The sequence below is a fragment of the Vombatus ursinus genome, unplaced genomic scaffold (assembly GCF_900497805.2).
Source record: "Vombatus ursinus unplaced genomic scaffold, bare-nosed wombat genome assembly UNPS02014791.1, whole genome shotgun sequence".
Classification (NCBI taxonomy): Eukaryota; Metazoa; Chordata; class Mammalia; order Diprotodontia; family Vombatidae; genus Vombatus; species Vombatus ursinus.
This window is the reverse complement of record NW_020954569.1, coordinates 57,517,322-57,530,719: the sequence shown is the minus strand read 5'-3', so window position 1 is coordinate 57,530,719 and position 13,398 is coordinate 57,517,322. Positions and strand designations below refer to the sequence as shown.

General features: G+C 35.9%; 1 protein-coding gene across 1 annotated transcript in view; it reads right to left on the bottom strand.

The window, feature by feature from the left end:
- The window catches only part of PIK3C3 (phosphatidylinositol 3-kinase catalytic subunit type 3), a 184,911-nt gene that overhangs the window by 171,175 nt on the left and 338 nt on the right, over positions 1–13,398 (bottom strand). Inside the window, exons 2-4 of the mRNA XM_027869092.1 lie at positions 10,280–10,468; positions 6,713–6,856; positions 2,014–2,143 (exon numbers count right to left, since the gene is read on the bottom strand). Of these exons, the coding sequence (XP_027724893.1) occupies positions 2,014–2,143; positions 6,713–6,856; positions 10,280–10,468 (463 nt within the window). The remainder of the gene's footprint in view (positions 1–2,013; positions 2,144–6,712; positions 6,857–10,279; positions 10,469–13,398) is intronic.

Below are 13,398 nucleotides of genomic sequence, written 5' to 3'. Positions count from 1 at the left end.
GAAAGAGAGCAAGACCTTCAGCAGTGCTGCATTCATGAAGCATTTTTTTTCCTAAAGAAGTAATTACTGGTTTTGATAGTTTCAATTTAGTTGGTAGAGGACATCACTTAATAGTAATGAAGGGTATAACAGCACAGAATGATCTAAAGTCTTCAATCAGTTTAGAAATTTTAAAAAAGCATATTACTGGTAGGGACAAGATATATTGGCAAGTACACGACTCCAATCAGAACCAGAAATTGTATGTGTGTGTAAGTGTATGTGTGTGTGTATTCATTCCTATTTTACAGACTGAGAAAATGAGGTGTATAAGATTTATTACTTAATAGACTTCCCATAAGTCTCCAGCTAGCCAATTCTCTCTCTCTCTCATACACATACACGATTTATAAGAATTCTAATGTGCCAAACATATAAAAATAAGAATATTGCTAAGCATTAAACAAGCTACTATAAAAACTTTAGAGAGTCAAAATTTTGAAGTCTTGTCACATTTTAACACTAGACTCCAAAAAAATAAAAATAAAAAATAAACACACAATAGCACCATGGTAGAAACATAAACACTTGCATTCTGCAAACATAGCTAGGGGGAAAAAGTCACATTGCTGGCTGTTATAATAAATTAGTACAGATCCTTTCATCAAAAATAATTAGGAACATTTAATAGAAGAGCCTAAATAATTCTCTTAATATAGAAACAAAATGTATTAATGGGGCAATTATAGAACAGTCTATTTCTCTTCCTTGTCCTTTTCCCCTCAAAAGACCTGAGATTTAGAACTTTGCCCATAACATGGATCATAGTGCTGATCTCTAGAAACAATTTAAGAGATTTTGTTTCAACATACACTATACCCATATTGTACTTGAGATTCAACCTTGTCCACATTACAGTGGCTGAAGGCAATAAATGAGCAGATTCTAACGAGTTTTCTATTAGAAACTCTAGGTTAGCTAGCTTGATAAAAGACAATAGAGTAGCTTAAATGAAAAGTTATTTTATTGCCACGATAAATCACTGGAAGAGAAGATGGACATGTTTATAGCTTCAGAACTTTCTATCCCCCTTGTTCAAGAACGAACAAAATCTCAAAAAGTTTGCCTTGAACATGCAAGCTAACTGACAACCAAAATTTTAAAGCTGACAACAGTATATTAAATAAAATGTTCGATCATTAGGTGGCTATGGTATCATTTTCCATAAAAGAGAAACACAATTAAGTGGAGTAGTCAACAAAAATTTCAAGATGAAGCACAAATACTAACCAATTCAAGATCTCATTCTTCATGATTAAGGCTTCTTCCATATGAACCTTGAAGTACCAGGTTGAAAAACTACTTTAACAACACCTGGTGTAGAAGCTTTCTCCAGACAAAAAGAGTCATCCATACCAATGACAGGATGTAAAAGTAACATGCTAGCAGATCAGTCTGTGGAAATTTTCTTCCCAAACAAAAGTTAAGAGGGCCTTAAATAGCACCTACTTCACAGTGTCTTGCATATATGAAGTAAACATTCAAAATTATTTATTCAATTCGTTTGATTTAAATTCATTTCATTAAGTAATAAACTCCTACTACGTACAAGACACTGTGCCAGGTGCTAGGGATACACATACTTAGAATCTAGAATCTCAGAGCTGGAAAGGACTTATTAATCTCTTCCCTCTAAATTTAGAGAGGAATTTAAAAATAGCAATTATGAGATGCAGTATTAAGTATACAACTTACTATAAGTAATTTAGAATCTAACTATTAGTTTAAGAAAAAATTTTTGGAAGGGAAAAGGGAGACATTAACTTCTAAAATCAAAATGGGTATCTAATTTTGAACATTTGCATCCTTAAAGGTACAGTAAAATAAAAAAAAGGACCCTAATATGTAACTCTTGATCACCAAAAGTTTTTCCACATTTACCCACATTTTCAAGTCTGTCTTAGAATTAATAACACTCCTTGATGCAAGACATAGTAAAGAGCTTCCCACCTGTTCTAATTATTTCTTCTTTACCTTAGCTAATCGACTCATCTGGTCCTCTGAGAGAGTGCTGCTTGTCCTGCCAGGAGTTTTTGTAGGTTCAGATCCATCTGCTTCAACATTAGGCCAGACTTTCAAGTCATGCATTCCCTGGCGGAACATGCTAAGGGAAAGGGGCATGTATCAGTAGAGGAAATAAATGAATGCAGCTGATTATGGCAAAGTTTAAATTCCTAAGCACAGAAAAGAAATGTGTCTCTACTGCCAAACTTTAAGGTCCGTAGTGAGTTGTAAAGCAATTAACAAAGCAATCACAAATCATGTAACAGCCATAGTTTTTCACATGTCATTTTCCTCCTCTATGGGCATGGATATTTCATTTAAAAACCAAAGGCTTGGCCAATACTAAAGAGAATGCATGTGTACACATGGCAGAAGGGGCATCTATATGCATTTTATCAAAGAGAAATCCTCTAGTCTAGTCTAACCTCCCCTTTTTAGAAATGGGTAAATTAAGACCCAAAGAAATCAGGTGATTTGCTCTAGATCACATAGAAAACAGACCTGGAATTCAAAACAGATTCTCTGACTCCAAACCCAATTCTTTCCTTTAAATTATAGTACCTTAGAGTAGGAAGGAGCTTCAATGGCCATCCAGTTCAATATTTTACCCAATGTAAAAAGTATCACGATTAAAGGAGATGAAATGAAAATTCAAAGTATTTAAGCATTCACTACATTCGAAGTTCGTGAGGATACAAGTCTTGTCTCATTTTTGCAATTCCACTTGAAAAATAAGAGTATTCTGAAAATATTAGGTGCTTACTGTATAGCTGTTTATGAAAAAATTAATTCTTCTCACTAAATATATAGCTTTTTTTTCTCCTTCCTCAAGGAGATAAACATGTAATTGGGGTGATTTGAACATATTTACTCCAACTCCCAAAACAAAAGACAGTGCATCTTATCAAAATTCACCCTAAATCTAATGGTGGAACATTTGACTAGAAAAGCCTATGTACCACTCATGTGTTAAGGGTGAAGAATAACAGACAACTCAAATATTAATACTGATTTCTACAAAATATTAAAAGACCCAAAGGAAAGCTGCTAGTGCATCATTACATAAATCCTCAAAGGACATGATAATGGACAAGAATCAAAAAGGATGAAGTTATAGATGGCTTACTTTCTACACCTATGAAAGGGATGTCCAGAGAGGAGGCTACAGTTCTAATAAAATAATGAAGTATCTACTAAACTCAGAATGCTTATTCTAAAATGAAATATACCTACTCGCTTCTAATTATCATTTTCCATTTGGGAAGCTACTCCAAAACTAGAGTGTAACAATGGAATAAGCTGGCTAGCAGGACTCGAAGGATTTTGGAATATTAGGCTGCTATATTATACCATTAACTTAATATTGGTTTGTTTTACCTTTCAACCACTGATAGCCTCCAAATGTAATTCACCTTAAATAAGGACTAAAAAAATTTTCTTCTAGGACATATATGATTCCTATTCCACAAAGCACTTGTAAATACTAGGTAGGTTAAACAAGGGCATCTTATAAACTTTTACATTTTGTACTTTTGAAAAAAAGGCATACTCCTAAAAATGATATATTACATACTATTAAATAATTTATATTTATTTTCTTCTACTTCCAAAGGAGTGTCTATTGGTTATTATTCCTACGAGAAAAATGTCTCATTTATATACTGGTTTCCAACTACTCAGTGAGTTAGTTCAGGCAGGTATTATTTCATCCCCATTTTACAGTTAAGAACACTCAGCCTCAGCAAAACCAACTGCCTTGTCCCAATAGGTAGCAAAGCCAAGACTCTAATCTGGGTTTTCTGACTTCAAATACAGTGCTTTTCCCACTAAACTATGTTGCCTCTCTTAAATAAAAGATCCTGTCATGCATATAAACATATATGCTTTGCATTTTAATTATCATTTTAATAGAGCAATAGTTTCCTTATGGATTTTCCTAAAAGGACTAAATGGTTTCCTTGGAATCTTTCAGATGTGAAAATAATGTGTTCAAGTAATAATCCCCTTAGGTAGCCAAGTTCTAAAAACAAAAGGGCACCTAGCATGTGATTTCCACAACAAAAAGAGCCAAGTCTGGCCCTACAAAGGCTACTATACAGTGAATGGATCTCAGGGAGTTTAAAGATCCAACATAGAAAGTAATGATGGTGAGTGAGGATTCTAACCTTTGGATATTTAATTTTAGGTAAAATCTGAAAAAAAGAAAAAAAATAAGAACGGTGATTTACACAGATACTTCCATGATGTTCTGCAATAACATGCAATAAATAGGATTCTCTCTTCTACCTGAAAATTAGAGTTATCAGTGCCACATAAAACAGAAATGACTAACAGCAATGAATGTATCTGCAATAACAAAGAGCTTCCCATACTGAGTACTCTGACTAGCTAAACTCAAGTGAACAAGAAATAAGCATATTTAGGAGCTAGCTGATTCTCCAAGTGATTTAAGAGTCACCTGTAAGTGAGGAGCTGGGAATGGAATATGCCAACTGACTGAAAATGATCGACTCAAATCACCTCCATTCTTGTGACGCTAATGGAGCCTCGGCTCAGAGCTTCCCAGCTTCCAGGTGGCATGCCAGAAGAAGAACACAGCAATGTGACCATTTGGGAAATTAAGTTTACCAGGCAGGACAGAAAAACGGGCACAGCAGGTGGGCTCTCCTCCAGACTCAGGCCCAGCCTCCAGCAACAGCTGCTGCTGCTGCTCCAGCTCTTAGTGCCAAGTTGTCCTATGGTAGCAACAGCTCTAACTTCAAAATTCACATTTGGAAGCAACATCTGCAGGAGAAATCTTCTGCAGATTGCCTCTGGTCCTAGGCCAACTCAACTGAAAGATCAATCTAGTCTTTGGCTGCTTAGAGATATTCCGAGCTATCATTTCACATTCAGGGCAAAGAAGTTATCCTGGCCTTATCTTGATAAATTAGACTTGTAATTCTTAAGCTGTTCACTGAGAGGCTCTCATTAGGCTTGAACACTCAGCCACGGAAGAGAAACTGCTAAAGTCAAAGTGGTTGAATTGTGAAGAAATAAGTATTAATAATGGAAACCAGCTTTTTAAAAAGAAATACAACATATCTCTCCCACAGACACATATATGTAACATAGATAATAGCAAATAACATATTTTTATATTCTTTAAGTGTCCAATTGTTTGACAGCGTCCTGAATGTTTTAGGGACATCTTTTAAAAGAAATTTAAAAGAAACTGTGCTACTCAAACCTGTACAGGGCACTGTAATTAAATACCAATCCCAGAGTAGCACTAGGTTATGAGACAGTACCCACACGATGTCACGACGTCACACAAAAGCAACCAATACCTGACAATGTCAGACAGGAGCATGCCAGTCCCACTGGGTCAGGAATAAAGGGGAAGGAAATATGATGTAGACATTTCAGAACTAATATAGCCTCCAAAAGGTATCATTTGCATCTATAGCTTGATGTGTTCAGGACTCCTTGTAGGAACATTAGGAACAGTTCATACTGTCTCTCCCAGGCAAGAGAAAAGGCAGATGACTTAGAAAGCCTCAATAACTTAATTGACTTAACACTGTAAAAGGTAGGTTCAGTCTGCCTTATACTAATTTCTATTATGTCTACAGAATTTCTTGTGGCTGAGTTACATTTCTATGAAAAACAAATAATGCATTCTCATATTTTAGAGACATCTTGAAATGGGATAACAAAATGCTTTAGCTTAATTAACTGGAAGATGAAGTAGTTTCTCTTTTCAATAAAATGTTAACAGAGGAATCAGTGAATTGAAGCATGGGGGAAGATACAAAGAAAAAAAATATCACATAATATTTCACATCCAGGAAAGTGAATTATGATAAAAGGCTCAATGAACTAAAAATATAGCCACATTTGTCAAAGTCAAAAAATTACAGGAGGCTGAGAATTACTGAAGCCTAGCAGATGGACTAGACTTTTAAAAACTTAGCTCTACCTCTAGCATATTGTTATATGTCCTAGTGGAAGCCCCACAAACATTAGCTGAGGATAAATTATCAAGGGCTTAATGGGTGACCATGGGCAGGTCATTTCACTTCCCCATATTTCTCTTTTCTGTCTAAAAAATGAAAATATCATTTGTCCAAGGTCACTTTGACACTGAATATGACTAAATCTTGAAACAAAGTACTAATATTGCTAAAAATAAAAAGAAAGAGAGTTGTAAAATTGTGTTCTTGTGCAAGAACCACAGTATGATAGAGGTAGCTTACTGATTACACCCAAACTGAAAAAGGCAAAATGTTTTACCTCTAAAAAGTTAGGGTGGGGAAAATATAAAGAAGCGGTTAGTACTGCTGCCAAAATCTCTTTAGCCCGTTCGAAAGGACTGTTTATCAGCTTTTCAAGGGCTGTCAGTCAATAAGATATAGAAGGTAATATAGGGTTTTGCATTTGTTTTTCCATGGCAACCAAAGCCCTCCTGAGTAGGAGAAAATGGGAAACAATGACACTCTGGAGGAGGCATACCTCTGGCTCAGTAATTTCTCAATCTCGTGAATAACGAGGAAATGCACTGAGCCTGAATCCACTCCCAGCATGCATGCAACTAAGGCACATGCTGCGCCTTAAAGCACCATTCCTCTCCAAAGACAACGACAAGGGAGCCAAAATTCTAACAGAGGTAAGTACAGAAAGTACTTACCCATATTTTCCAAAGAGTGAGACTGTTGTCCCTCCTACAGGGACTGCTTTTCCAGGTCCATATACATCCCATATTGTCAGAGCCACCTGAGCATTCCTAGGCAGGTCAGGATATTTCACTGGTAACTTTAACCATTCATTCCAACTATAAAATGGAATCGAACATTGTCAGTTACATGAGTTTTCTCTTAAACTGATTATAAACAGGAACAGATGCACAGAACTAGGCCTTAAAAAAAAAACTAGGCCAAAGCCAAAAGGAATCAAACTGAAGGCAAGTTAATCTAAAAACAAAACAAAACAAAACAACCCAGTGAAAAATTTAAACTACAACAGAAACTATATCTTTCTTTAGGCAAGTAATGTTTTATCACCAAGATATTTTATGATTCACAGTGCTTCCACAAAGGTGTATGAAATAGCAGAAAAGGGAAAAAGAGACGATCTTTCTCCTTTATTACATGCTATGGTAATTACTGAAATATTACAGATGGACAAGAGCTGTTCCTTTAACTGAGGCATGTTCTTTTCCACCAAAGATCACTTAATTAGCATTAACAACTTTGGACACCTTTTATTTTCAAAGCACTTTCACATATATTGATCTTACCGAGGATGTTTGTTCCTAAAAATGCAAAAAAAGTCAAGTCTTTCCTTAACTTCTATTCTTTCCCTTTAATAGCTGACATTTATATAGTGCTTTATAATTTACAGAGTGTTTTATATACATTATCTCATTTGCTTTTTACAATAGCCTTATCAATCATGGCAGGCACTATGATTGCCAATTTAAAGATAAGAAAACAGACATCAGAGAAGGTAGGAAGAGGCTTGCCCCAGGTTGCAGACTTTAGTACAGAGTTAGAATTCAAATCCAAGTCCTCTGACTTCAAATTTAATGTTCTTTCTCTCTGACAGTTTCCTCTTACATTAAAACTTCACACTGGAATCATTTGATAATTAGAACTCCCCTAATCAGCAGAAGCTTTCCACAGTCCCAAAAGGATACCATGTAAGTGATTACTATAATCACAAAGTAATATACAGAAGACACACTCAATGATTTGGGAAAAAAGCTTCTGTTCACACAAAATTATTCTCATAGGGGCATAACCCAATGTTATGCAATGAATACAAAGGAAATTTGGCTCACAGTCAGCATTGGTAAGAAAAGAAAATATCCTGCAATTTGTTTAAATGCAAATGGAATTTAAAACAACAACAAACCACCAACTGCTGTATATACTACTAGCTTTCAAAAACATCACAGATAATTACAGGTAGCTGTCAATTTTACGGAGAATCTGAAAGTTGCTAAATACCTTAAATAGTCTCTGAGCAGTTCTTAAAAAATAAGGCATATACCTTCAGAAAATCATTCAAAGTTACAGATAAGCTTAAGTAATTAAATGAATTCATTTAATTTCTACCTACACAGTAAGCCAGGCTGAAAAGGTAATAATAGGCATTATTCTCTTTTCCAATGAGACAAACTGCAGAGAGGTTAATTAACTAGACTAAAGTCAAAGAACACATCAGCAACAAAGCCAAGAAGTGAAACCTCCTTTTTCAACTCTTAGGTTACAGCCATTAAAAACTACAGAACAGAGCTTCTGGAAATCAGAAGGGCAGAACTAGATGATAAATATGCAACCTACTGTATTTAATCACACAGAAAACCTGGGCATTTTTGATACTTTCAAGCTAAAAATTACCTCCTAATGGGAAAAATCATAAAGAAAGTATACTTAATGTTTTTTTTTCCCCTCTCTCTCCTAACAAGTGTTAGATTACACATTCACTATAAATAGCAATGTACCCTGGAAAGATTGTTAAGATTTCAGTCCTGGCTCTGTCACAAATTGCCCTTGAGACCTTAGTAATAAAGGATATAACAAAACATAAAATATAGGAGGACATAATAAAAGGATTTGTTCTGTAAAACTTGAACTCAGTCAAAAGACTGCACCCAAGGACCTAGAAGACCACATGTGGCCTTGAGCTGCAGGTTCCCCACCCCTGCCTTAGGCAAACTTCCCCATTTGGGGGGAGGAGTGGACCTAGAGAGGTATGAAATATGCTGCTGGGGCAGTGTAGCCCACAATAAGATTAGAAAATAAATAGGAAATATTTAACAAAATGAATAAAAATTCAACAAAACATTGATAATGTTAAAATGCGATTTTCTAAGTCAACATGCAGCCTACAAGGATCCTTATGTATGGTTGAATGGCCTGTTTTTATTTGATACCACTGATCTAGATGGTCTTTAAGGTTCTTTGCAGCTCAAACTCTAAAATCCTACATGAAAAAGATTACATCATTTATTTTACTGTTTGTCAGTTACAAAATGGCTCAGTTCAAGTATTTCATAATAATTTTTAGACACCAAATATAAGGTGTTAGAAACCTAGAAATATCTTCTCATGACTCAGAAAAGTATTTCACAGGACTGAATTTTCAAAGAACAAAAATTTAAAAATTCATTTCAGCTTGCAAAAGTATTTATTACCCCTTCATAATTCAAATACAGTGATTCTAAAGATCTACAATTTTACCCTGACTACAGTCATGTCACATAAAACATCCTACTCTTAGATTACTGGACTAAACCCCATTAATTGCTAATTATTTCCTAAATTGTTACCCTACTTGCTTATTACAACTTTAAACAGTAGGAAAGGGCATATAAAAAATGTTGGTAATTCACTGTCTTTTCCTAATCCTTCCAAAAGTCACATAAGGAATTTCTTGCCTTCCTGACCATTCGTTTTGTATGATTACTATACAGGTGAATTTCCAAAAGCACTCATTCAACCTACAGTAAAGTGAACCTTTTTTTCACTTTCTTTGCTCAAGTGTGAGAATCACAAAAACAGAAAAGGGTTACAAGATCATAAATTTAAGGTGCTATCATATCCAGCCCCAACATTTTACAGATGAGGAAACGGAGGCACAGTGAGGTCAAATGACTCACCAAGGCTCACATAGCTAGTATCTGAGGCATGACTTGAACCCAAGTCTTAGTAAATCTAAGTCTAGTACCATCCACCACACCATCCTCTTATTGTTTCCACAACCACAATCTTACATAAAAGAACTGGCACCTTTCGGCATGATAAAAGTCCTTGAACTTAAACAAGAGAGCTATAACCAAAATGTATAGAAAGATAAAGAGACCTATCTCCACATATATAAAAACCTAATACCTGACTGAGATGGAAAGCCAAGGTCTTGATGATCCAAGTTTTTGTTTGGCAATATGGCATAGGTGCAAAAAAATCTCTCTAAAGGATGGATGCTTTTGAATTTTTAAACTAAATATAAAGTGCTTATCACAGTATTTTAATACATTGAACACTAGGTATATTCAAACATCAACTCTTAACACAATTATAATATGACTAAAATATTATCCTATCATGGTAGGATCCTGTTTGAATTTCTAGAATATAAAAAGTCAATGGACATCCAATTTTTCTCCATAGGTCAGCTAAAAATACATATAACAAATAAAAGAAAAATGGGACTTCAAGATCCCACAACATATGAGAAAATAGATACTTACTTCCATCTTGTACTAAAAGCCTTATAGGAGGTTCTCACTGGCAAAGCCAAAGGTTTCCCTTCAGCAAAAACTTGACAAGTAACATAAAGGTCAGAACAAGTCTCCTGGTATAATCCTGAAAACTTCAACATAGGGTCTTCAAGGACAGCTTTGTAACTCTTTTGTTCTCTCTTCCCTTCTAGGCTTCCTCTGAAAGCAAAAGAATCATAACAGTGCATTAGGAATGCGATGTTTATTTAAAAACTATTAACATTCAGGACAGGGGACTTGGATTCAAAGAACTTTTTATAAAAACTCCCCATGAAGCTGGTTTAATAAAAATTCCTCCCCTACACAGTTGCCATACTGACATGCTTAAAACACAGGTCTGACCATGTCATTCCCCTACTCAAGTAGTTCCAGTGGCTCCCTACTGCCATTAGGATAAAATATAACTTCCTCTTTTTGGCATTTAAAACCCTTCTAACACACCATCCTCCAAGCAAACTTACCTACTTGCTGTCTACCCACACAGCATTTCTCCTGCCTTGCTACCTTTTCATATCCCTCATCACTGGAATGCTCTTCCTCCTCACATCTCCTGTTCAGCACAGACCACAAGATCTATTATGACTCACTCCCTTTCCCCACTAATTGCTAATGCCCTCCTCAAAAATTATTTTGCATTTATTTTAAATTTACTTATCTGCACACATGCTGTTTTTCCCTAAAAGAACTACACTTCTTGAAAGCCAGTACTTTTAGGAACTCTGAGGGAGGGGGAGGGTTTTGTATACTCAGTGACTTTGTTATATACAGTAGATGTTTAATAAAAACTTGTCAGATGAAGAAATTTAAAGTCCTTTTTGCTTCTAACAACAAAAGAGAACAGAATGTAAGCTCCTCGAAAGTAAAGTTTTGTTGTTTTGTTGCGTTTTGGGCTCCTTTTTGCACAGGTACCTCAAATATTGCTGTCAATAAATGTTTAAAAAATAAATCAAGTTAAAAATTTTTTTAAAATTTGTAATCACGTGGTGTCTCTAAATCCCAACATACCCAACATGAGTCACTTTTCAAGGCCCTTAAGATTTTTACATTTCATGTGGCCTGTTACTTCTTCCACTAATGATAATGGTCATTAAATCACTGTTATACTGGGTAAGTCATATGACCTATCTGAGCTTCAGTTTCCTCACCTGCAAAACAAAGTGTTTGAATGATTATTAAGGTCTATTCCAACTCCATAATTAAATAGTCTTGTTACTTTAAATTATTTATTCGTTATTAGAAATGTTTTTCAAAGAAAAACCCTAAAATAAACAATCTTGTTAGCTTGGGCAGAGCTCCTAAAAACAGTAACTCTCTGGTCAACTCACACTCACTTCTAAAAAATACGAAAAGGAAAGGAAAACGTATGGTGAAAAATATTTAGAAACTACAAAAGATAATATGTGCATTGTACTTGACAGTATTTACTTGGTATTGGAGGTCAAGGGAGTGGAAAGGAGGCGAAAGGTGACTTTAAACTATGCACAATAATATTATTTTAAGTGTTTCCTGAAAAAGAGTAGGAAATATGTATTAAGAACATCACAGGAAGGGATATATGTGTGCTAGCAGTTCTTACACATAGACGGCTCAATGTTAAGAGGTAATAATAGATCGCATGATTAATAATGTGGCATTTTGCTTAATGGTAATTTCCCTATAGTATCTCAAAATGCATATCAAAAAACATTTTCGATCCAGTTACATCAAACTTCCAAACTAATTCTATGTATTCTCACCCCATAAATTCAAATCCTTTACAGCCACTTCAATTCAACATACATTTATTAAATGCCTACTCTGTACAAGGCAGCTATGTATAGAGGATAGATAGCCTGCCTCAGAATCAGGAAGATCTGGGTTCAGGTCCCAACTTAATAAAACTCCAGTGGCTCCCAATTACCTCTAGGATTAACTATAAGCTTTTGGTATTTAAAAGTTCTTCCCAAACTGGCCCCATGCTACCTTTCTAGCCTCATGATACATTATTCTCCTTTACAATTTCAATGGTCCAGTGAAACTTGGCTTCTTACTGTTCTTCATACACCACATTCAATCTCCCATTTTCACGTCTTTTTGTTGGCTATTCCCAATGTTTGGAATGCACTCCCTCCTTACCTCTGCCTACTGAAATTCCTGGTCTCCTTTAAGAATCAGCTCAAATGACATGATTCCAGGCCCCTCCATTCCTCCTATAGTGTTTATCTGTTTTGTATGTGCCTATATCCGAATAGGTTCCTTAAGGACAGCGACCACTTTACCTTTATCTTTGTATCCCCAGAACTTAGCAAAGTGTCTGGTGTTTAGAAGGCACTTAATAAATGCGTGGTTATAATTGATTTTTTTTGCTCTGTGACCCTGGGCAAGTATCTTAACCTCTCAGAGCACCCAAGCAATTCTACAAATTAATTTGTAAAGTAACTGATCTAGGAGTATCTTTTCAGCGAGAGTCCTATACCAATTAAATCACTGAGTCTGTCTTTAAGAAAAAATGTACCCGGCCCTATGCTAAGTACTGGGAATACAAAGACAAAAAAGAAAGTCCTATTCATCAAGGAGGACATCATCCATTCTACTGGCTGGGAGGTAAGGGGTGGGGGATAATATGTAGTCAGATAAATTAATCTAAGCTAACAGAGAGTAATAGCCAAAGGGAATGAGTACTGCTGGGTCAATTGAGGAGATCAGGAAAGGCCTCCAAGAGGAGAGGGCACCTCAGCCTTGCTTTGAAAGAAGCTAGGGACTCGAGGCTGTAGTTTTCTCGAGGTTCTGTTTTTAAAAATATCCTTACTTCACTTAAAAGGCGGCTAGGTAGCACAGTGAAAGAAGTGCTGGACTTGGCGTCAGGGAAGGCCTGAGTTCCAGTTGTGCCCCAGACATTTATTAGCTGGGTGATGCTGCACAAGTCACTTCACCTTTCTTATCCTCAGTTTCCTCATCTGTCAATGGGGTTAATAATAGCATCTTTCTCCCAGGGCGGTTCTGGGTGTCCGATGAGATAATAAATGCACAGCCCTTGGCGAACATCAATACCGGGTACAGATGGTGATGACAATTACGCCCCCGGGCCCCGCACGGACTCTTCCTGTCTA